Genomic DNA, 25,924 nt, shown 5'->3' on the forward strand with positions numbered 1-25,924 from the left:
CATGGCAACACTGTACGGAACTAACTCACGACAACTGCGTTGTCAAAGTTAAAGTCTTCACAGGCTTTTTTTTATTTAAATTTTTTTATTACCCTTTTCAGGCTCAACGTTTTGAAGTCGTTTCGTTTACATTTCAAAACAGAATGCAAATTACCTATTCATTTCAAAATAGTCTCTCTCAAATTGCGTGATATTCTCTTAAAATGTATAATTGTCGCCATGAAATAAAAAAATATTGTGTTTTTATTAGAATATCGTATTTATTATATTTTTATATACCCCGTCATTATTTATTATTATTATTATTATTATTATTATTATTATTATTATTATTATTATTATGTATTTACCTTTTTGGTAAATACCTTTTTGTTTATGGATATTTTTTATTTTTTTAAATCCAAACTAAATAAAACAAACTGTTGGTCAAACAAAAAACAAAAAAAGGTATGGCCTCGCGTCATACTTTTTCACATTTTCTGACTGAGGTGGACTCTGCTCCTTTTGTGAGGTTTCTGAAAAGGCCTAAATGAAAAAGAAAGCCTTTATAATGACTGTGAATACGTTCAACCAGCTTTCTTTCTTTCCTTCTTTCATTATTTGTTTTCATTTGTTTTATTTCAATAATCTTTCTCTAACTGTTTCTTTATAGGGATTGTATGATTAGACCTGTTTTTATTTTATTTTGCTAGCTTCATAATGTTCTTCTGAAGGTATGCCTATTAGAATATATTGTATATTTTTGAGGAAAAACATAAAATAAAAACCTGTCACTCACAGCAATGGCAAACCACATCACCACGATCCAATCAATCCCCGAAGTGCATCCTACATTTTTTTTAGGGACAAGAGCCTACGTCACAAGTAGGCTAAGAAAAGACGACGACCACTTCCCTTTCATATTTGGATGAGTAATATCGTTCATCAAGTGGCATAGCTTCATAAAAAATTACTCGATAAGCCTAGCTTCAGTGTCATTAAACTAGCTAACATACAGACTTTATATTATTATTTTGAACTTAAGCCTTTTCCCCCAAAATTATTTTAAATTATCTCATTTGCCTCAGAAGGAGATAGTTACTAATATTAAGTGTACTTGTTTTCAGTTTAGGGCTGCCATAGCCTTCTAACTGTTTCCTCTTACAGTTATCATGTTACAGACCTGCACAGTCACTAGTGGTGATGCCTCAAAGGAAAGGGATACCACCAAAGCCCTTCGAGAATACTCCACAGAGCAAAGGCAGCAGGTATTTCCTTTTAAGATATGCGTTCATTTTAAAATCTGTGTTAACAATATTTTTTTTATGACTATGAAGTGTTATATGTGTATTTAAAGTTACTCTTTGTGCACCTTTTGTTCAAATTACTTTTTTAATATCTATGGATTCCACTGTAACAGCTTCGTTAATTCTGTCTAATTTATTATGTCTAATTAAATATATATATATTTTATATAATAGCAGACAGAAGCCATTTCACATTATAAAATCATTTAGAGTGTAGCCGGAATATGGAGTATTTTTTTGTAAAGTTTTATTGCAATAAAGTATTTTTTCTATACAACACATATACACAACCACTTTTCTGTTGTATTGGTAAGTTGAGATGTTGATTGAGGAACAGTGTGTTTGGAAATACAAGCATTGACACTAAATAATTCAGTTAGCCCTGTATAACTTGTCTTTGCTTCAGTCCTTTACATAATATGTATATTACGTTTTACTACTAGTTATATGGTTTCCCTGTGTAGATTGTAAATTGAAAGTGAAACCACACTACACACAGTTTATACTGTGGTAGCATGTTCATTTTTTTAATTATCTGCCTCGGCCAGTATTTAAAAAAAACAGTCTGGAAGACCCTTGTTACACCTGAGCTGCATGTCAGCTCACTCAGTAAATCAATTATTTTCTTCTGAATCCCCCCGGATGGATGACAGAATGTGTCCCTGCCATGTGGCACGAGAGATCTCGAGATGCAGCATTTAATCTGTCTAATCCAGAACAAGAGCTTTAATAGCACTGCTCCTGTTCAAAGATGTGTGACTGCGCTCTTCAGTGCATTCAGACGTTCTAATTATCCACCATCGTCCTGGCAGATCCCCAAGCTGATACTGGGCTACTTTTTGTCCCTTGGAGAGACAGCTAGAAGAGAGAGTATGGGAAGGAGGTATTTATAGAGAAATGGGGCCTCACTTTACCCTTTTTGGAGAGAGAATCATTAAGGATCTGTGCTAGGTGTCCCAGTTTCTTGATTTGAGCTCTGCAGGCAGGACTAGGAAGACTCGCCAGAGATGCAGAGTCAACTCGTAGACAAGATCACCCTGGCACTCGATGCAGTGTCACCCTTTTTTTAAGTGGCAGTGCTCGTGCCACACGACGATGGGGGGCATTCGCAAGGCGTTTCCCCTGAAGCGTGGTGCGGTGCAGTAGGAGGATCTCGGCGACAACGTAGAAGACGTGGACCAGGCTTCTTTCCATTTAGAATTTTGATACCTGTTGAAGTACGACAAAATGAAGAAATTCCTCCAGAATAAGAAAGGGAGATACTCCTTACGGCAGAACAAGCCGGGTCCTCGCTATCCGCCCAAAGATGTTTGTAAGTGTTCAAGAATTTTGTATTAGTAGGATAATTTTATATTAATATTAACATGAATTTCTGTAGGCTAATGCTTTAATGAATGACCATTTTATCAATCTATATGCCTAGGCTTTGCATGTACTGGCCCATAAACACAATATTATACCAGCCATTTAATTGAGGAAGTAGTGCTTTTTGTGTTCTGGTTTCATTGGTGAGTACTTGCTATGCAATGAACGTGAGTTTCATGTCGCTGACACTGTGGCAAATCTGTCTTCCAATATCGGATGATTTGGGAGCCTCTGTTCCTTTTCAATGAGGTCAATGTTACTGGGAGGTCTAATGTATCAGCTGAGACTCTGAGATTTAGTGAAGGTTACGTGGTTCGTTTTAGCCTGCATTACTTGTCTCGTCAGGATGGGCAGAAATTCACATATCTTGACACATTTTAGCATCTAGGTGTATATATTTTAGGCGCTTGACATATTTTAGTGTCTGGATATTGTGACTGCAGTGTAAATTTCCATTTTTCTCAGGAGACTTGATCATTCTGGTGTGCATAAGTAGTTCTTACAGGCTTATGACATTTTGGACCCTAGTTGACTATTAGGGAGCATATATCCTGTTATTTGCCATCTTTTTTACAGTAATCACCATGCCGGCATCCAACCAGTGCTGGCCAGAGGAGTTTGGCTTTCAGATAGGGGGGAACGGGCCCAGCTACATCCTGACTGTGGAAGAGGGAAGCAGTGCTCACCTGTCTGGACTGCAACCTGGAGACCAGGTCTTGGAGATTGAGGGGCAGAATGTTTCCAGTCTTAGTGCTCAAGAGGTTATTGCCCTGGCCCAGTCACAACGAAACATCCCGCCCAGTATTGGAGTGGTTTCACGCATCCAACAGGTGGGTCAGTGACATGATGCTCATTTATTGTCAGAATATATTCATTTGCGGAGTGTCTAGTAGTCTATTTACACCAAGTGCAAATGGCCCACCTTGTTGGCAGAGGCTATTTACACTGACTCCACCCACTATTGTCTGATTGAGCTGGACATAATCACACACAAAAATCTAGTTGATAACAGGATTACTGGCATGGAGAGTAAGATTTCAGCTTTTGACGCAACCGACCCAAGTTCGAATCCGCTTTTTCCCAAACTCATTCTTTCCCTTTTCCCATCGCATATAATATAAGCTTCGAGAGGCTTTATTCTTTTATATTCGAAAATTGTAAATAAAGTATCTAACGGTTATTTAATAGTGGGAATATAGAGTTTATCGGGTAGGTGTATAGGAGAGCTTTAGGTAGAGGGACAAATAATGTCCCAAAAAGGCAACATCTATTCATGATTTTAAAGGTACACTATGTAACTTTTGGCACTCTATTTAATTAATGGAAGAACATTGTAGACGGAGATGCTTCTTTCTGGCGAGTCATGCAGAGTGGTTGGCATCCCGCCGGTCTTAAAGGGTTAGTTAACCCAAAAATGAAATTTAGCCCATGATTTACTTATCCTGGCTGTATATGACATTCTTCTATAAATCAGAGTTATATTGAAAAAGTCCTGGCTAATCCAAGCATTATAATGGCACTGAATGGCTGTTTCTGTTTTGAAGTCCATAAAAGTGCATCTATCCATCATATGGATTCACGGCTCCCGACCTGAAGTGAAGTGGTGCATTTGTGTAAGAAAAATATCCATATTTAAAACTTTATAGAAAAAATAACTAACTTCCGGTTGAAAGCCGTACGCAATTCGATTTACGGCAAAAGAGTTTTAAATATTCTGTTTCTGTCCATAACAATGTGTAAAATCAATAGCATTTCTTTGTGTGCAGATGGATATCACTCCAGGCCCCGATGGCCGCTTCGGATTCACTATAGTGGGAGACTGCCCCCTGCTGGTGGAGGACTGCTCTCCCTGCTCCCCAGCGGGTCGTAGTGGTCTCAGAGCTGGAGATTATGTCATGGAGGTGAATGGGATCCCTGTGAAGCACCACGAGATGGCCGCCGCTTTGATAAAGGCCTCTCAGGGCCGAACACTGCGTCTCGGGGTGCTGTGCATGGGCAGTCGTCAGAAACGCAGCAGCGGCAGCCTAGAGGGGTTTCCGAAAGACACAGACGGCATGCGTCAGGACCGCAAACACAAGGCTCTGGAGTTCAACAGGAGGGTGAGTTCATCTCACAGACTTTGAATGCGCTTTTATGATTTGATATCATTAAAGATGTACAATATCATAATCGTTCCTGTTTCAGGTTGAGGAGATTTTGAGGAATGATCCAGAGGTGAAAGAGAAACTTTTTGCTGTACTGAAACAGTTCGCTGCTGAGAGGAAGGTGGACTGGCTCGCTTCCGTCCTTCCTGACATCTTGACAACCGAAGAGCAGCAGCAGCTCATCTCAAACATCAGGTATCTATGAAAACTCCATCTGCCACCTACAGTGCTCATTAATTTTTAATCTCAGGGCCACTCTGACCCAGATGTTTTCAGCTACTGTATTTAGCCATGCAGGGCAGATTGAAGGCCACCAGAGGGCATCAGTTTAGTTTAGATCTTTCTAAATACGGTAAATTAATAGATTTTTAGTCAATTTAGTAAATGTATTTTTTGGCTGTTTTTATTATATTCTATAAACATATTATACTATGAGGAACATATTTGCAGTAAGAGAATTAACTCGTATGGCTTTCAGTGTAAACTGGGTTGACCTAATAAGAACACTGATAGATGTGTCTCCATCTGGTGCTGCAATGCTGATAATCTTCTAACCGTCTGATGTATGCTGACTCTGTTAATAGGGAAATTCCCTTTCCAGTCAAGCCTATTCCTTAATGCCAACTGGGTCAATAACATAAGATGGCACTGACAGAGAATTCTAGTGTTGATCTATTTGTTGGCTCCTTTTTGGGCTCTGTCAATTTGTTTGGCAAGTGATACTTCGAAGGCCAGTTTACAGTCTAACAAGGGATTTGTTTTTAGATGTTTCACTAGTCAATACTATAATACTATATTTTCAGCAGCCATTATTGCAGTCTTTACTGTCACATGATCCTTCAGAAATGATTCTAATCTGATTTGATTTACACCACACTTCTTATTACTATCATAGTTGAAAACAGTTGTGCTCCTTATAATTTTTGTGAAAACTGTGATGATTTTTTTAGGAGTCTTTGATAAATAGTTTAAAACAATAGCATTTATTTGAAACCGAAATCTTTTGTAACATTATTAATGTCATTACTGTAATGTTTGATCAATATTTAATTCATCCATCATCTGAAAACTAAAAAAAAGCCATGCCCTGTCAAACATTTTGAATGGTAGTGTATGTAGTTGTAAAAATATTTGTGTAATAGTTTTAGCTTGGTAAAGGCTTGCAAGAAAAATAAATTAAAAGATTTCTACTGTAAAACAGAGACAAGCTATTCTCTATGAACAGTAGGTGTTGTTCCTTTGTCTTATGAGATAATAACCTTTGTCACTGCTTGTAATCCTCTTTAGAGATATATCTGGTAAAGGGTAGTGAATGGGGATCTCACCATGTGTTTAGCGGCTTGAGGATGTTGAGTTCTCTGGGAATTTGTGTATTGCTAAATGTGCTAATGTTGTCATATTTGAATGCATGGCATTTGTGAAAAGAAATGAACAATCTGTATTGACCTGTTGGCACTTAGTATCTATTATTCAATATGTTTTGATCCGTTACATTTGAACATTATCTAGTATTCATGGTATGGATTTAAGCCTATCTGGGTAGATTTAGTTTGCACTCGGAATACTAGGACATTAGCCAGTTCTTAATACATATGCTTGTTAGTTACTTGTAAGTTAAAGGGTTAGTTTACCCAAAAATGAAAATTGCTTACCCCTATGTCGTTCCAAGCCCCTAATTCCTTTGTTGTTTTGAAACACATTAGGATATTTTTTATTAAAACCGAGACGTTTCTGAACTACCAGTAAAGTCATTGTAACTTTCAAGGTCCAGAAAGGTGGTAAAGACATTGGTAAAATAGTCCATGTGACTCCAGTGGTTCAACCTTAAAGGTGTCATGAACTGGCTTTTTAAAAAAAATTATACTGTTGTCTGAGGTCAACTAATGATGTTTGTGTGGTTTTTACATTCAGAATCATCATAACTAATAAGTAATAGCCTTATATTCTACATTGGTTTTGAGGCTCTCTCCTGAACACTGGGTTTTGTTGGGCGTGACGCACTGGAGACTTGGAAGTAAACACCCACGGCTAGGATTGGATAAGATTTACATATCTAATGAGTTTCAGCTCCCCTGTCAGTTCACATGAGGGAGGGATTGAGGGAGAAGTGGCAACCAGAATGATTCTCTCAATCACAGGGCTCGTAAACGTCTTTATCAAGCAAACACAATGATTTATTTCTAATCCAACACGAATGATTGGACTATTATTTTTATATTACACATAGCCCGCAAGATCGGACGATATAAGCGTGAACCGTGCACACACATACATGTCATCCTTCAAATGTTGAGAGAGAGAGAGTGAGAGAGAGAGAATAGCAGATCAAGAACTATATCTATTAACAATGCAATACTATTACATATAAAAACACGTTTTACTCACGTGTGTTGCACCATTCCTGTCGGCTCCAATTCCAGCATTGACTGGAGATTTGTTTACAAACGATCCCGCAGTGAACTGAAGTGAACATGTCTGTGATCTGGAACTTCATTAAAAATAAAGTTCAACCACTCATTCCTAATATTAGGATCCGAAGGTAGCTTATGCAGCAGCTGTGTTCTTCCACAACCAGGAATAGGCCGATATCTTGCTATCTTCCTCGGCATGTTTAGTGTTGTTGGCTAGCTCACACGAACTGATTACCTCCATGAGTTGGTGGGCGGAGCTACTGGATTAGATGCGCTGTATAGGCGGTGTTTCGTCGCGCACTGACGTCGGTATGAAGCACAGGACCATTTGCTGAGCCTGCATGGTGTCTATAAAAGCTTTTCTTTGACTAACAAGGAAGTTTTCAGCTCTGAAACGTACAGGAAATTCTTATATTATCATGACCTTTTATATATCAAAAGCTCAAGGGAAAGTTGATTTCTCAATTCATCACCCCTTTAACGCTATGAAGTGACGAAAATACCTTTTTGCGCACAAAAACAATAAAAAATAACGACTTTATTTAAAAATGTCTTCTCGTCTGTGTCAGTCGCCTATCCGTTTATGTTATAAACACAGCGCATCGCTTCTGAGCTCTACGCCAGAATGCCAGCTCCTTATTGGCCCGCTTCTGAGACAGGTGGTGCTCATGTGAACAGCGTCGGCCAATAATGGCCTGAGGGTGAGTCATTTGGAATGACAGAATTTTAATTTTTGGGTGAAATAACCATTTAACATACATTTTATTTATACATACATTATAGCTTGGATATTATAGTTGTTTATGGCCAATTCATGTACAGTTCACCCAATTAAACACATGAATTGGAAAAATCATATTACTGACTGGTCTCATTTAATCTTCACTATATATGATCAGCCTGATATATATGATCAGATTATGCAGACATATCTCAGTTTCTGCCAACACATGATCTCTGTCTCTCTTGGTGAATGGATTTTCTGCTCATTATTCAGTGCTGATCCTCTTCAAGTCATTGTAGAGAGGCAGCAGTCTCCAGACAGTTGCAGTCAATGATTCTTGATGGCTCAGAGGCTGTTCATTTGGGTTAAAGTGACACTTTCTGAATATATCTCTTAAGTAGCCACTTCACTTTCATCTTGTTCTGAGTCATGATAAGCTAAAAGATGAGTTTCTTTGGGTGAGTAGTTTTCATTCAAGTTTAATATTCATTGATCTGTCTTAACTGAATTTGTCTATTCAATAGTATGCAGTATTTTGGTGAGAACATGATCATAATTTGATATGTTGATTCGTCTGCAACATGGTTATTAAATGGAATTTTCTTTGCCATAAAGCTGGGCAAGTTGTGCCAGTGATATTTTAGAGCTATGTGGCTTATTAACAGTCTAATTTCTGTATTTCTTCACTAGTTTAATTATTCATATTTTCACTTTTCCCACAAACAGAGAGAACTGCTCAAATAAATAATTGAATTCAATTTTGGATTACAGTGAACTGAAACAGAATTAATAATAATTTGTGTTCTGTAATCGTGCAGTCAAGTCTAAATAAAATATTAAAACAGAGCTACTCATTAACCTTTACTCAAAATGTCCCAATCAAGTGTTTTTTTTTCTTCTTTTCTTAATAACAATCACATTTGGTTAGAAAATAGGCAGAGCATGGCACCGTCTGTCCCCTTAAATGAATTTCTCTTCACAAATGCAAATTCAGTCTGGCAATGTTAGTTCTGTCCACGTTTTCTGAGAAGCTTAAAAATGATAATGCAGTCTGTTATATGCTGTCATTCAGAATACTCATGCTAGTGCTGTAGTATTGAGGTTTGTAGTGGCCTGTTAGGACACTAAATGCTTTATTTATTCTTGTCTGCCATTAATGCAGTGACTGGCCAGGCCACTCAACTAAGTCACTGTGTCGCTCTTTCTGCGCCTCCATAATAATGTGAACCTGAGGCAACTCTGCTCTCTGGAATTGTCTAATGGTGTGTTTGTGTCAATACTGTCACCCAGGCAATGGGGAGAGTGAAATGTTATTGTGAAACTGTATTTCCATAGTACCTAGTACAGATAGTACTACAGAATAATAGAGACTGTGCTCATTTGTGTAATGTGTATATGTTTTACTTAAAGAGATAATTCATCCAAAAATGAAAATCGTCCTCATTTACTCTGGATCATGTCATCAAAGTTGTATGAGAACAAAAATAGATATTTTTTTTAAAAATGTCTCTTTGAGGGGGAATAAAGGATGACTATCCATTAGGGATGAACGATTAATCGAAATCGAACGAACCACAATCAAACCGCGATTTGGCTCATGTGCGATTATGAAAGCGCAAAGGCTTCAATTTTAATGAAATAAATAAACGACCAGCGTTAGTGAACAGCAGTGATCAAAAGAAAACGCTGCTCCATCTGAAGCGATGCATACTTTATTATAAGGAAAATATCTGAGAAGGCTTGAACAACTCAAATACAACATATCAGTGATGGGCAACTTCGATCCTGGAGGGCCACTGTCCTGCAGAGTTTAGCTCCAACCCTAATCAAAAACCGCACCCACTTGTAGATTTCTAGAAATCCTAAAACATTAATAAGCTGGATCAGGTGTGTTTGATTAGGGTTAGAGCTAAACTCTGCAGGACAGTGGCTCTCCAGGACCGAAGTTGCCCATCCCTGCACCATATCTTGATGCACTTTAATCAGTCAAAGTGTTTCTATCTTCGTTTTATTCAGCCAACAGCACTAGCTTCACATCATAGTTTCCTGAAAACGATTACTTCTTTGAGACAAGTTTCTGGTCAAGTATGAATGATTTAAAAAAAAAAAAAAAAGTTTATTTTATGTATAATAAATCCTTAGACCTTTCTAATGACTTGTATTCATGTCTGCATATATTAACAGGTAACCCAGCAGTTTTTTTTGTAAACTAAGTTCTGTAAAATATTATTATATTTATTCTTAAATACTCTATTTTTAATAATCAAAATGTTATTGTAATATTTTTTTATTTTGTTAGTTTTTTTTATTTAGTAATAATCATAATATTAATTTTTATATCATATTAATATATAAACATGGAATGTGATATACACACACTTCATTAGTAAAATTACAAAATAAATCACATTTTATTTTTTTAATTTAGCAATAATAATCATAATAATTATTAGTCATATTAATATATAAACATGAAATGTTATTGTCAGACACAGACAAGGACACAGAGATTAGTGCAAGTGCAAGGTTTATTATCAGAGGTTTCAGACACAGGTGATACTTAAAGGGATTCTGACACTCAGACGAAGGACGATGATGGTGAAGGCGATGAAGGTGAAGACGATGATGATGATGAAGACGAAGAGGGATACAGATGAAGGCTTTTAGGCAGGACAGGTAGTCAAAGATTGGACCAGACAATGGGAGTGAAGGTGAGCCGGGTTGATATAGTGGTGACTGGTGATGGTGCCCAGGTGTTCAGAATGATGGTGATGGGGAACGAGTGGGCATGACAGTGACTGATGATTGTGAGGGCGTAACAGTACCCCCTCCTCCACGGGTGGCTCCTGACGACTAAGACGTTAGAAGGTGGTCCACACTCTAGAGATGAATTGGGGTCCTCGGTCGGAAACAATGTCTTCCGGAAGCCCAAAATGTCAGAAGACTTGGGTGAAGAGTGCCTCCGCGGTTTCCAACGTGGTAGGTAAGCCTTTGAAGAGGATGTGTTTGCAGGATTTTGAAAATCGGTTGACAATGACTAGGATACAGGTGAAACCTTGGGATGATGGCAGGTCAGTCATGAAGTCGATCCCCATATGTCTCCAGGGTTGCTCGGGGAATCGGAAGAGGGACCAGCTTGCCCTCGGGGAGTCTCCTAGGGGTGTTGGCAATGGCGCAGACTGAACATCCCTTGACGAATCGGGAGATGACCCGAGGCATGGCGGGCCACCAGTAACAGTAGCGAAGGAACAAGAGGGTCCTTCTCATGCCTGGATGTACAGAGCTGGTTAAGAATGAGCTAAGTCCAGAAGGGGCAGGCGATGGCGAGGCGGGACGTAGAGGCGCCCTTCTGGACCTCCTGGCGGAGCAGGCAGGCTGTTCTCCTGTTGAATCTGCTCGTGGAGCGACCACTGGATCGGGCTGAAAACCATGGCTGGAGGGAGGATGGTTTCAAGGTGCTCTGGCTCTGGGTCGGCTAGGTGAAGATGAGAAAGGGCATCTGCCCGGTTGCTCTGGTTCCCTGGACGGTACGTCACCTTGAAATTGAATCTGGTGAAGAAGAGGGCCCAGCGGGCCTGACGATAATGAGGATATCTTCGATATAGACGATGACAAACTAGTTTAGGAATTCACGGGGTAAGTTGGACAGGCCATACGGCATCACCCGATATTCATAGTGACCTGAGGGAGTGATGAAGGCGGTCTTCCACTCGTCTCACTTGGAAAGGCGAATGAGGTTGTAGGCACTTCTGAGATCGAGCTTGGAGAAGATGGTGGCCCATCGGAGACCAGATGGGACCAGGGGAAGAGGATAACTGAACTTGACAGTCTGAGAATTAAGGTGACGGTAGTCGATACACGGCCGCAAGTCTCCGTCCTTCTTGGCCACGAAGAAAAAGCTTGAAGCGGCAGTGGAGGTCGATGGACGGATGACCCCTTTTTGTAGCACTTCGTGCTCGTACTCCTCCATGGCCTTCTGTTCCGGGATGGACAGAGGATAGACATGGCCCTTGGGTAGATTAGCCCCAGGCAGGAGGTCGATGGTGCAGTCCCATGGCTGATGTGGTGGTATTTGGGTTGCCAACCGCTTACTGAAGACATCCTGGAACGTCCGGTAAGCTAGGGAATGGCCACGTTGACTTGAGACTCTCTACTGAGGTGGACTAGACAGGTAATGAGGGAACTGACGATGATGACGGACCTTTTCGGCGAGGACAATGAATACAACGATCAAAGCAGTTCTCACTCCATTGCAGGATCTCTCCGGTGGACCAGTGGATATGCGGCTGGTGTAAGATGAGCCAGGCGTGTGCCAGGATGATGTCGACGGTTGACTCCTCCAGCACCATGAACGTGATGGTTTCCTCATGCAGATGACCAACGCGCAGTGTAAGTGTGGGGGAGAAATGGAAGACACGACCTCCGCCCAGCGGTTTTCCCTGAATGGTGGTGATTCTGAGGTCGACGGGACAACGTTGACGTTGGCCGGTTAGCTTTTCGAGGGTTGGCTGACGGATGAAGTTTCCCGCCTACCCGGAGTCGATGAGGGCTTGTGCTGCAAATGATGAGTGGGAATTACTAACGTATACTGGCGTCTTAGTAAGGTTTGCCGTTAAAAGAGGTAACTGGATGGTACTCACCGCTGGCCGAGTAGGTCGCACGGGGCAGGTCGTCATGCCATGTCCATCCCACCACAATACAGGCACAGATGTAGTGAGATCCTGCGTTGGCGTTCAGTGGTGGTTAAGTGGTATGAGTCGAGCTGCATGGGTTCAGGTGCTGGAGATGCGACAGATGTTTGAGCAGGCGGAGGATCGGCCACAGGTGAGGAGAGGCCACAGGCAGATAACCGTTGAGACACGCGGATTGTTTTCTGAATGAGGGCTTCCAAGCCCATGGCGTCCTCATAGACCACAATGAGTTGCTTGATTTAAGCGAGGAGGCCGTGGCAGAAGGCGTGACGAGGGCTGATTCATTCCATCCGCTCATACAGGCCAGCGTGCGGAAACGCATAGGTACTCGTTGTCTCTCGTTTGCCTTGACGAATAGAAAACAGTCATCATGGACAGATAATTCGTTTGTTGACCAAATACCTCTTCTAGATGAGTGCAGAAGGCTGTGGTAGAGCCGATGACGGTGGCATTCGTTTCCCATAACGACTGTGCCCACTGAAGGGCTAGGCCTGAGAGTAATGAGATGATAAACGCCACCCGGAAGACGATGATGATGATGATGATGATGATGATGATGATGATGATGATGATGATGATGATGATGATGAAGATGATGATGAAGATGATGATGATGGAGAGGGAAAGGGAAAGGGAAAGGGAAAGGGAAAGGGAAAGGGAAAGGGATACAAATGAAGGCTTCTAGGCAGGACAGGTAGTCAAAGATGGGATCGGTGCGAGACCAGACAATGGGAGTGAAGGTGAGCCGGGTTGATATAGTGGTGACTGGTGATGGTGCCCAGGTGTTCAGAATGATGGTGATGGGGAACGAGTGGGCGTGGCAGTGACTGATGATTGTGAGGGCGTGACAGTTATATACACACACTTTTCATTAGTAAAAATAAATAAAAATCACATTTTGTTTTGTTAAATATTTTTATTTAGCAATAATAGTAATCGTAATAATTTGTATTAGTCATATTAATATATAAACACGAAATGTTATATACACATACTTTTCATTAATAAATAAAAATAAAATTTGAAATCGCAAATCACAATTTTAACCAGAAAAACGATATTTTAACCAGATATTTTCCCCAAATTGTGCAGCCCATTTTTGTGTTAAAATAATGCCTGATCTAATGAAAAGTAAATTAATTACATTCAGTTTGTGTTTATAATCTATTAGCCTTATTAAATGAATACAGTCAGTGACAATTAGAGACCTACAAATATCAAGACAATTTATGCCATGACTCAGAAAATGAATGTTCTTTTTATTTGATCAACACATGTAATTATTTGAAATGCTAATGTCAGTGCATGACCTTCAGAGAACAAAGCAGACAGAATTGCACTGACAAGGTTACTAAGGCTACATTCGCTGAGGTCTTTCAATTGGGGTCTTTTTTTGTTTCCCTGGTGGGTGGTATAACAGGCTTTTCCATAACCGCCAACGTTGCATAAATGTGACAAACGCGGCCTTATTTTATATACTCCATCTTATGAAGGCGAAGCTATCAGAGTCAAAATTGTATATCCCTCTCGTCTGCCAAATGTTTTCCCCAAACATTTTCCAAGTTCAAATCGCTTGACTCATTTCAGTATGAGCTGAATCTCTTCAATTATATTTTGAATGTCATGCTACAAGTGAAAAAAATTGCTGTGTTGCATCTGAGATTCGATGCTCATCCCAGAGAGCATGGGACATCACTAACAGCAAAAAGAGAATGAGGAATAAGGAGAGCGAGGGAGAGAGGGAGAGAGAGAGGCAGTAGTGTTATATACTCCCACACCTTTGCTATTGCTGGATTCTGGTATCTGTACCAGAGCTTCTAGAGTGGGAGTTTCAGATGAAGACAGTACTCAGAGAGGCTGCTACATGTTGGAATTCAATGAAAAATCTGGATGTCCTTCATTATTCTGCTTATTTTGACTTTTTTTGTCTCTGTCATCCTTTCCTTTTCTCCTTCCATCCCTATTGAATTTACTATTGGATTTTAAACAAGTCTCACACACAGTGATGCTCCTCAGCTGAATGCGGTGGACTCAATACTGAGGCTTCTTCACTTAGGGTCGTGATGGAAAAACTGACTGGCTGAATTGAACTAGCAACCTTTAAAGAGTCTTCACGATAATGGCTCCTCGTAGCTGATTTAAACCTTTTTTCTCTCTTGCCTTCCTGTGACCATGTTCGCCAGGATCTTCATTCCCAAGAAGCACCGTCAGCGATTTGACGAGGCCGTCTCTCAGAGTCTCATCAACCGCATGTGCCGTAGCAAGAGCCTGGGCGAGCCCCAAAACAGGCTCCGCCGGAGCCGAAGTCAAGACCACCACGAACGTCCGCAAGGCTCGAAACGGGCCAGTTCTGTGCCCAGAGATACCGGAGGTGACCCGGCCCAATCCGACCGTAGCCTGAGAAAGAGCACCTCCACGATTCCCAGCCACTATGTCACTGGAGCCAACCAGAGGTATGTATCATATGCCTTCTTTATATAGTAGTTTTTAAATGTTCATTGTCCTTTTTTTATGTATGATACAATTATTAGCTTTTAGATTTCAATTCCATGCTGTTTTGTAAAGACGTTTTTATCCCAAAACACTGCAGGAAGTCTCCTCAAATGCATAGAACACTATGTAATATGTGGGAGACTTTGTGTGTGGGCGGGTGAGAGAAGCACTGAGTTGTTTGTTTCTGTGCCTCATGCTTTCACACACAGATGCATGTACTGTACACATGGATGTACTGTCCGCATCACAAGCACTTCTTCATACGGTGATCTGCTGAGTGTTTTAGTGTGCAGAATATATTTTAATCATTAAAATCGTGACTTAACCTAAAGGGTAGATTGCTGTCATATCATATTCAAGCTGCTTATTGAATTTCAATCAAAACAAAAGCGGATCCTCTTGTTTGGTTTTTCTTCTTGTACATTTGCTTATAATTAACATTTACAGTGTGCCTTTCTGTATGATGTCATCACGTCTTCTCAGTATTCTTTATTCGTGAAAATGTTTTCTTAAGTATTACTGGGGAAGTCTCAGCGAGAGTGTTTAGATCATTAAATACTACAGCAAAAGTAGATATGATGTGCTGATACCATGTAGACTATATTTTTCATCTGCTCCTCAATAAATAATGCTTCCTTGGCTCAGTCCTTATGTAATCCCCATAGAGAGTTTTCTATTTTTTTTACCATGTCTTTGTGTATCTGTCATCCTCTTTCTAATCCGCCATCAGTGTTTGGTTCTGGCGGCCCACCTTATGCAAAATGGCACTGCGACAAGAAGAAAATGTTTCTATTGCGTTCATTTCTCTCTGTTTACTCGATGGTTCCAGTGTCGCCTTGAGGTGTTGCCACAGCAACTGCTAAGGCTAGCTTTACTCTAATGATATGTCATGTGTTTTCTCTAAGAAGCAGGGAAATTGCTTCTGTAATAGCCATTCAAGTGGTGCTTCAGGATGCTTGTCCATTTTGTTTAATTTATAGATCATTATCATATGAATGTGTTGCTATGAATCAGTATTTGGATGTTTGTCGGTCATGTACTGTTAATAAACAAACTAGGATAAATAGTGATCATTAGTGGAGCTTCTTTCACAAGTTTTGTACATATAAATCAACCTGCAGTGTAATCCGTTCTGAAGTCATTATACCTCATACCCACCATAATACCTTTTATATTTCAAAGCAATCAAACTTTTTTTACCTATTATAAAACTCTTGAAAAATCCCATGTATACTAGTTGAAAGGAAGGGCCGAGCCATGACTAGTGGCCAGAATGCCTTGGGACTTGACTAGTAGCAACCAACCAGCAATTTATAACAACCATCTAGAACCTCTTGGCAACCGCAACTCCCCTTTTGACTTTAGGCCAAGTGTCTACTAAAGCGTTTTTTCAGGAAGTTGGCTGGCATATTCAATTGTTTTCAATGGGAGTGCTGCATTTTTACAACACCATGAGTGTAACGTTTGTAAAAAGGTTACACTCACGTTATACACATTTTAACGTTTTTACGCTGCATTTTTACAACACACTGAGCGAGTGTTTCACGCTCAAGCGCTGAGCGTTCATCGTTTTTTACCGGCCGCCGAGAGTTGAAGAATGTTCCACTTTGAACAGAACACAGTGCTCATCACTCTCACTCTTCACCCAGCCGTCCAATCACAGTGGAGTAGGGGCAGGACAAATACAAATACAACCCCAACCGCCACATTCTGCTTGTACAACGTCAACTGAACAGATGAAAAAAAGTAGCATAATAACAACAACAACAAAAAAAACATTAAAACAAGAGCCAGAGCAAATAATTTACATTGTAACGGCATTTTTATATAGAATCAATACAGAAACAAACTATCTGTGAAATTCCGTATATTAACAAGCAAAGTCTCAATTGAAAAAAAAAACACTGTGCTGGCAAAATGCTATCAAGCGCCCACAGCGAGGTGTTTTTAGCAGGCTAAAAAGGCTTTGGTGGACACACAACCTTAGTTAGTAAATATCCACCTAGCAACCACACAGAGCACAACAGCTATGCCCTAGCAACCGTCTAGAATATCTCAGCAACCGCTAAACAACACTTTTGTCCGTCACCGTTCTTGGCTCTCTCATGGAGGAGTGACGGGAGCATAAAAGGAGAAGTGACAACAGTGAGGGATGAGAGAGAACCAGACATTCACTAGATTTTAATAAATAAATAAACAAACTGAAAGTAAAACTGAGCTAGCCCCTCATGGACGGCTGCCACTCTTTCTCCTCTCTCGTCATTCACTGTCATCGCTCCTCCTTTTATGCTCCCGTTGCTTCACCATGAAAGATCGGTGTGACACACAGCTTGCACTCATTATCCAATCACTCACCGGCCTCAAGTTCGCTCTCTCACAGCTCTCGATCACCCTGCTTGTCACAAACACTTTGGCAACAGCTTTTTTGACTTTATAGTTAGAAAGTAACCCCCTAGCAACCAGACAGAACACAACAGCAATGCTCTAGCAACCAACTAGAATCCCTTAGCAACCTCAAAGCAACAACTTGGAAACTGGGCTTTAGCCAGTAAGCAACCACACAGAACACTCAAGCACTGCCCTAGCAACAACCTAGTACATCTTAGTAACCTCAAAACAACACAATGGCAACTGTTTTTACGTGGGCCAGTAAGAAACCACCCAGAACACCTTAGCAACAGTAAAGCAACACCTTGACAACTGTTCTTTAGACTTAATCCAGTAAGTAACCACCTAACAACCACACAGAACAGAACACAACCACAATGCTCTAGCAACCACCCAGAACACCCTAGCAACCACAAAGCAACACCATGGTAACTGTTTTGACTTGGGCCAGTAGACAATCTCCAAGATCATCTTAGCATATGTAAAAAAAAAAAACACTCACAGCACCTTAGCAACTACATAGCAACCACACACTACATCCTAGCAATGTGGGAGTTTTGTACAGACAAGCACCAGTCATGATCCTTGGAAAGTGTAAAAATATGTATATTATGTGAGCGTTTTAAACAAACCTACAATCAGCCAGTATAATCAGTAATCACTCTTTCACTTCCTCTGCAGAACCATCCGTGTGTACCGGGGTAAGAAGAGTTTTGGCTTTACACTGAGAGGTCACGCTCCTGTGTGGATCGACTCCGTAATGGCAGGTGCGTATGAATGACTGTGATGGATACCCATAAGCACTCGCTACCTTTCATTACTTATCAGAGTGAAAAGAGCACTGACTCTCAGGTGAAGCAGGCTTTTATTTTTCTCAAGGTTTCTGATCTGATGCAGAATTATACATCCTGCCACCTAGGATACAGATCTAGCGCTATAAATTAATTTTTACTGTGATATTTTTGCCACCAGAATTTGTGCCACTTTGAGGGTCATATCGCTGTAGGCTGAAGCTGCAGAATTAATCGTTGAAAGGTTGCGATCTTGATTCAAGCAAGCCCTCACAATCTTATTCCTAAATGACAACGATTCGCCTGTGTCTATTAAACCTGACAAGTATGACCACAAGCAGAACACTCAAATCTGTGTTGCCACTGCTGCTGAGTCACAGAGAGCAGTTGTCATGTACATGCTATGAACATTTTCAATCACACTATTTCTGTGTGGTATTGTGTATTCTTACAATAATTCAAATGATCAAAGAAGTCCTGGGCTAAAAGTTTATAGTTCAGTCATGACAATCCTGAATTTTAACCAGCATTTATTAATACACATGGAATGCACATAGGCTTGGTCTTGGCACACTAGATCTGCTACACTGCTGCTGCTGGATGAGTGAGGATACTTCTAAAGAATTGCACGTGAAAAAAGTGAATTGAATTCAGGCTGCTACAAGAAACATAGGAAGAACTCCTCGAGCAGATCTAGGAAGGTGGTGCTGGGGAAGATGGGGTTAGCGAAATTCCATGGCATGCTGCAATGAACTGATCCAGTTCAAAGCCAGGAATAATTAGGTTATGTAGATAGAACAAATATAATGATATATATACAGTATATACCAGGCATAACATTTTGACCTAATACCTAATATTGTGTTGGTCCCCCTTTTGCTGCCAAAACAAGCACTGACCCGTCGAGGCATGAACTCCAGTAGAAAGCTGAATATATATATAACAGGTGCCGTGATGAAAAGATATATATACAGTATATACTGATCCAGCATAACATCACGACCGGTGAAGTGAATAACACTGATTATCTTTCATCACGGCACCTGTTAGTGGGTGGGATATATTGGGTAACAAGTGAACACTTTGTTTATCAAGGGCCAAATTGTGATCACTAGATGACTGTGTCAGAGCATCTTCAAAACTACAGCTCTTGTGGGTTGTTCCCGGTCTGCAGTGGTCAGTATCTATCCAAAAGTGGTCTAAGAAAAGTGGTGAAACGGCGACAGGGCCATGGGCGGCCAAGGCTCTTTGATGCACGTGGGGAGCGAAGGCTGGCCTGTGTGGTCTGATCAAACAGACAAGCTACTGTAGCTCAAATTACTCAAGAAGTTAATGCTGAGTCTGATAAAAAGGTGTCAGAATATAGCCTGACAAGCCAGACCCACATCAAGATGTTTGGTCTGGAAACTCACCATTGGCAGGGCTCAATCCGAGGGGCGGGATAAACGGTTGTTTTCCAAACTCCCTCTGCACGCGATAGGATAGCGCTACACCAACCAGAGCAACGAAGGTGAAACAGAGCTCATTGATAGATTAAACATTCGCTGTATCCGGTCAGCAAAACTCAGAACACACCTTCCCTTTTTAAGAATGACTTCAGTGCCGTTCTTTGTTCTTTTCTCAGAGAAAAGCTTAACTCCAAGTCTTCCAGAGTCGCGGTCAAAGCTGATTCGAAAGACTGCCGTTCGCCAGTTTCTGTGTTTACTAGAAGCACGCAAACGCAACTCGGCCATTGTCATTATGGCCCCACCCAGAGACTCTATACACGATGTGATTGGCCCGACAAAAGTTAGGCGAATACAGCTCAGAAGGGTATTGAGAGTTGCTAGACGACACTCGCGGGCAGATTAAATTTGTTGCCGCTAGAGTTCGTCTAGATTTCTAGGCTAGTCAGAATATACAGCCCATTGCAGTTTGTTGCATATGCAGTTGCATAGCCACAGACCAGTCAGTGTGCCCATGCTGATTCCTATCCACTGCCAAAAACGGCAACAGTGGACACGTGAGCATCAGAACTAGACTATGGAGGAATGGAAAAAGGTGGCCTGGCCTGATGAATCATGCTTTCTTTTACATCACGTGGATGGTCGAGTGCGTGTATGCTGACGAGCATCTGTGGGATGTGTTGAACAAACAAGTCTGATCCATTAAGGCTCGACCTCACAACTTACAAAAGGATCTGCTGCTAACATATTGTGTCAGATACGACAGGACACCTTCAGGTTTCTAGTGGAGTTCATGCCTTGACGGGTCAGGGCTGTTTTGCTGTTTTGCCAGCAAAAGGGGGACCAACACAATATTAGGTATTAGGTCATAATGTTATATGTATATATAATGTAATTTGTTCGTATAGGTAGAAGGAGGCGGGATCCGGCGAACTTTCAACGACTTTAATAAATAAATAAACACAAAATGAAAGACGAAATGTCACGGACGACTGCCACATACACACATAATCAAATGTAAACAAAACACAATTTAAAGTCCAGGCATGTCCTCTCTCGTCCTTCACTGGTGTCGCTCTTCCTTACATGCCTCATGAGAGGACTCGCAGGTGACGCTCATTCTCAATCATGCACCGGTCTCGCTCGCTCCTCCCACGTCTCTGGCTTGACTACCTCGCCACAATACAAGGGGTGTGACGAAACGCTTATCTCAAGATGAGACACGAGATAAGATTTTTATATCCTCCTGGGACCCAGGAAAAAAAAGGTTTTCGAATTTTGTATTTTTTCATGTCATTAGATTTTTTAGAGCATAAGAAACAAATGGACACATTATTTTTTTGTTATGATATGTCCTCTGTAGTTGACACCAGGACTCAGTTGTTACATTTTTTTAATGAAATGAAATTGCATGTAGGCAAAAACAATGGGATTTATTTTTAATTCACGAATACATTTTTAAGTTTCAGGATTTTTTTTAAACAAACTTTTTTTTAAAGATGATTCTGAGCTATGTTATAAAAGATATAACTGAATGCTTTGATATACCATCTTACTTTATGCAATATGTGGGTAAAATGGCCATAGTTGGATTTTCCCATTTAATATAATGTATCGGTATATTGCATCTAATTTGCATATTATTGTGTTCTTGGTGCAACATGTAATGAAAAAAATAAGTGTAATAAGGGTAGTAATAATTGGCAACATTTTTATAATAATGTGTAATATTTCATAGGAATATTGTTATGTAATTTATTTCCCTATTTACTGTTTGTGTCTCCAAAATGCCTGATAAACATGATTTATGTCCTGGTGTCCTCTACAGTGAACATTTATGAAATCAATGCCCTGTTTTGTAGCAAAAAGTCATATTTAGATTAGAAACCCCATAGCATTTTCCTGAGATGTTGATTTATAACAAACAATTAGAAAATTAATCAGATTTAAATTATAATTACAAAATATTATCATATTTCCATAAGAGTGCTAAACATTAATGTCAGCCATTTTTAAAGACCAAGAAATTGTTGTTGTCCTGGTGAAACCTCCAAACATTTGGTATCTTTGCAAAGCCCTGAATGTGCTCTATAAAGGACATCCTGACTCAAAACTGTGATGTCACAGAAACTCACTAAAATGTCCACTACAGTGGACAAAAGTCTATTATATAGTATTTTTAAGAAATCCTCAATGATGAAATACATGACTAGAAAAATGTTATTCAGTTCTACACTGTACTTTGATGTCATATGCTGACCAGTCTGCGCAGCGCCAATGGATCTCGAACAAGCCTGAAATCACAGTTTTAATCCCGCGACATCTTTTGGCACAAGATCTCGACACACCCGTATATATATATATATATATATATATATATATATATATATATATATATATATATATATATATATATATATATATTAGTTTATTATTCAAATGTATACATTTTTTTGATGATAAATTTAATTTAATTTTTTTTTTTAAAATAGACTGCATCAATTAACATTTTGTCAGAACCTCTAGTCAATTAAAACTATTTTTGTTTAGTTGTCTATTTAGAATCATTAGAGAACTGTGAACTATATTTAAAAAAAAGAAAAAAAAAGAGTTGTGATTCTCAATTTATACAGAATCGTGCATCTCTACAGATGGCTAAAGAGACGGCTGTTATAAAAAGGCACATGGAAAGCACAGCTTGGGTCAGTGGCTTGTTTTCAAGGGAAATGGAGAATTATTTTGTTTGGTGCATTGTGAAAAAGGAAGGAGTGGGCTTTTGTACTAATGAACAAGCTTTGGGTACATTTGTATTGAAGTCTGTACATTGTACATTGTGCGTGGAGAGAAGGCGGTGAGTGTGTGAGGGTCTGTATGACGATATTCGCCCACTGCAGGCCTGTGCTGAGGCTAGTTAACACTGACTCAGCCGCCTGTGTGGGGATGCTTATGAAAACAAGTAGGAGTGCAGCATCATGATGAGAAAACAGATTACAAACCCTCTCAGACCCACGACGGAGTTTCTTGTAGTGTTTTAATTACAAACAATCACAAATGGCAATAGTATTACGCATCGTTAAGATTCATTAAAGTGGATTATGTGTGTGTGTATTATTTACTGTAAGTGTTCTATTCTCAGTCACAAACCCATGTTTTCCCATTACAGGTAGTCCAGCTGAGGCGTGTGGCCTTAAACCGGGAGATCGCATATTGTTCCTCAATGGCCTAGACATGAGGTGTGTTTATTTTTCTTATGTTGTGCTGATGCTTTAAATGTGTTATTACAGTAGATACTGTGGTAAATAAATCTAATTACTGTTCATTATTTCATTTTATCACTTATGGGGTTAATAATAATTACATTATTACATATTAGCTTTGCCATCAAGCTTACTATACTTTAGAAATTCCAAATTCCTTAAAGTAGTTAAGTGATTTCTCAGAAACATAATCAAGTTAACCTAACGTGAAGCAATTTCACATAACCTATTTATTTATACTACTGTTCAAATGTAGAATACTTTTATTCAGGAAGGATGCATTAAATAAATTAAATGTGACAGTAAAGACATTTATAATGTTACAAGACAAGAAATGCACCAAATCAGCATATTAGAATGATTTCTGAAAAATCATGTGACACTGAAAGCTGGAGCAATTCAGCTTTGCATCATACATATTGCATTTTAAAATATATTAAAATGTATGATGAGATTATTTCAAATTATAAAAAAATCGTACTGACTCTTGAATGTTAGTGCATCTGTTTGCAAGTAGATGTAACTCAAATGTGCCATTGAAATAACTAAATCATTTTAATTGGCTATGACACAAGTTAAACATTACTTGGGGAAGGTTTTTTTCATGTCCCAGCATGCTTTTCTGGATGAAAATATTTTTATTTATTCAATAATATTTATTTATCATTTGCTCATTTGCTGGAAAAAGACAAGTAACACAGAGCCCTTTTAGTACTTCATATGAATGTTATTGTGATTATTTATTTTAAGGGTTAACAATGTGGGTTTGAATAAAGCTGTTAGGTAGGTCAGAAACAAGCTGTCATTAAATTCACTGAATTCATATTATGCAATTTTATTATTCTGCTGCTCCTTAACAAACCACCAGCTTTGTGATTTTTGCCTAAATGTAAATCACTTTCCTGGGGCCATGATTTAGCTGTTTCTTGGCTGTGTAGTTAATCTCTAGAGCACAGCAATATACCAGACTACTGTAGATGTTCAAGTTCATGCTGCCTCTGGGGAAAAACATTGCATAATGCCAATAAAAAAGGCAGTGGCTATTTGCACTGTGCCAATAGCAAAAGATGCTATTTACACCAAGTGAAAATAACATATTTTCTTAGCGATAGATGATATTTACACTTAGTCCAAATAGCTGTAGATGTGATTTACTAAGTGAAATAGTATACTAAGTGAAAATGGTGATATATTTTATTCACATTATGTAAAAGTAGTAGTTCTTTGCAATATGTGTAAATAGTAGCCTAATTAGATGATATTTATACTTTATTTTGACAGATAGATACTATTTGCACCTCAGTATTGTTGTACATTAACCGGATGCTGTACATAACAGTGTAAATGATTATATTTATTAAAATATTAAATGGATGCAGTCTTAATGGGACAATAAAAGCCCTCCTTTCTCCTACCGCTAACCCTACACAATAAATACTTTTTGTATTATTAAACATTTCGTTAGGCACTTTATTTTCACTTTTAGAACATTTTCTTAATTTTTATTGAAAGTAAAGGCCTTTCCGATGTGATGACAGGAAAAAGGAGAAGAGCGAGCTTGGCAAAAAGTGGATTTGAACCCGGGTCGATCGCTTCAAAACGTAGCTTCTTGAGCCTTTCGCTTTATATGAATATGTTAAAACACATGTCTTTTTTATATCTTGTTTGGGCCACCCAGGGATTGTTAGGCAGAGCTGGTGCAAATAGCACTTGCCAACAAGGCACGCTATTTGCACTTGGTGTAAATAGATGCTCTGTTAATGGCATTCCACCAAAACCAAGTATACATATACTTATAAATATTATTTAGGAGAAGATACTACTTGCACCTCATTTTGTCCCACATTGTATAATCCATCTCCTATCTCTAAACCAAAGCTTCTCTTACCAGTCTCACAGAACAGAAATCATATTATTAAGGACATGAATACACTGGATTAAATGCAATTGAAAGCTTAATCTCATTGATCACAAATTTCATAGAATCAACTAATTCCTTGAATTCAATATAAAAGGGTTAGTTCACCCAAAAATTAAAATTCTGTCATTAATTACTCACCCTCATGTCTTTCCAAACCCGTAAGACCTAAGTTTCACTTTGGAACAAAAATTAAGATATTTTTGATGAAATCGGAGAGCTCTCTGACCTCTCCATAGACAGCTATTTAATGAACACTTTCAAGGTTCAGAAAGGTGACATTGTTAAAATAGTGACTACAGTTGTTTAACCTTAATTTTATGAAGCGAGGAGAATACTTTTTAAGCGCAAAAAACAAACAAAAATATTGACTTTATATGACAATTTGTTCTAGCCTTTGTCAGACTCCTACGCAGTTCAAGTTGTAAAAACAGTGCAGTGCTTTCAAATTCTATAGCAGTCGATGCTGTTGACGTGAGCACGTAAACTGTGTAGGGGTCTGACACAGGCCAGAAATAAATTGTTACATAAAGTCGTTATTTAAGTTTCTGCGCACAAAAAATAATACATGTTTGGAATGACGAGTAATTAATGACAGAATTAAAAAAAAAAAATGGGCAACTAACCTTTTAATAGATTGAAAAAGGATTCATTTAAGGAGACATTTGAACATTTGTAAAGTAATAAATTAATAATTTATGTTTTAGATGATGTCAGTATGCCAATATTGTATGTTTTTCTGTCTATGTAAACATATGTAAATAAATATGTGGCAGAAGAACGTTACATTAAATACATACAAATACTAATGAGATCACTTTGTTACAATATATCAGTTAGAGAGTTAGAATACAAAAGATAAAAACTCTTTACATATGCTAATAAAATGCTAATTCATTTTTTTTTCTCTAAATTACAGTGACAAATGACTATGGATACCTTTAATGTATTAACAATGTAGAGACTACAATTTATAAACTATGCTACTATTTATAAACTATTTAACTAGTT

General features: G+C 39.1%; 1 protein-coding gene across 5 annotated transcripts in view; it reads left to right on the forward strand.

Annotated features, from left to right (window-relative positions):
* The first annotated feature begins 1,107 nt into the window (after positions 1–1,107).
* Positions 1,108–25,924, forward strand: part of grid2ipb (glutamate receptor, ionotropic, delta 2 (Grid2) interacting protein, b) — a 59,909-nt gene continuing 35,092 nt past the window's right edge. For 3 of the 5 annotated variants that reach the window (XM_067429530.1, XM_067429531.1, XM_067429533.1), the window contains exons 1-7: positions 2,274–2,598; positions 3,228–3,481; positions 4,418–4,750; positions 4,836–4,990; positions 14,805–15,074; positions 18,184–18,269; positions 22,902–22,971. In XM_067429530.1, the coding sequence (XP_067285631.1) occupies positions 2,514–2,598; positions 3,228–3,481; positions 4,418–4,750; positions 4,836–4,990; positions 14,805–15,074; positions 18,184–18,269; positions 22,902–22,971 (1,253 nt within the window). In that variant the 5' untranslated portion in view covers positions 2,274–2,513. Of the gene's footprint in view, positions 1,248–2,273; positions 2,599–3,227; positions 3,482–4,417; positions 4,751–4,835; positions 4,991–14,375; positions 15,075–18,183; positions 18,270–22,901; positions 22,972–25,924 lie in introns of those variants that run through there. The other 2 variants (XM_067429532.1, XM_067429534.1) reach the window with 2 other exon arrangements.

This window comes from Pseudorasbora parva, chromosome 21 (assembly GCF_024679245.1).
Source record: "Pseudorasbora parva isolate DD20220531a chromosome 21, ASM2467924v1, whole genome shotgun sequence".
Taxonomy (NCBI): Eukaryota; Metazoa; Chordata; class Actinopteri; order Cypriniformes; family Gobionidae; genus Pseudorasbora; species Pseudorasbora parva.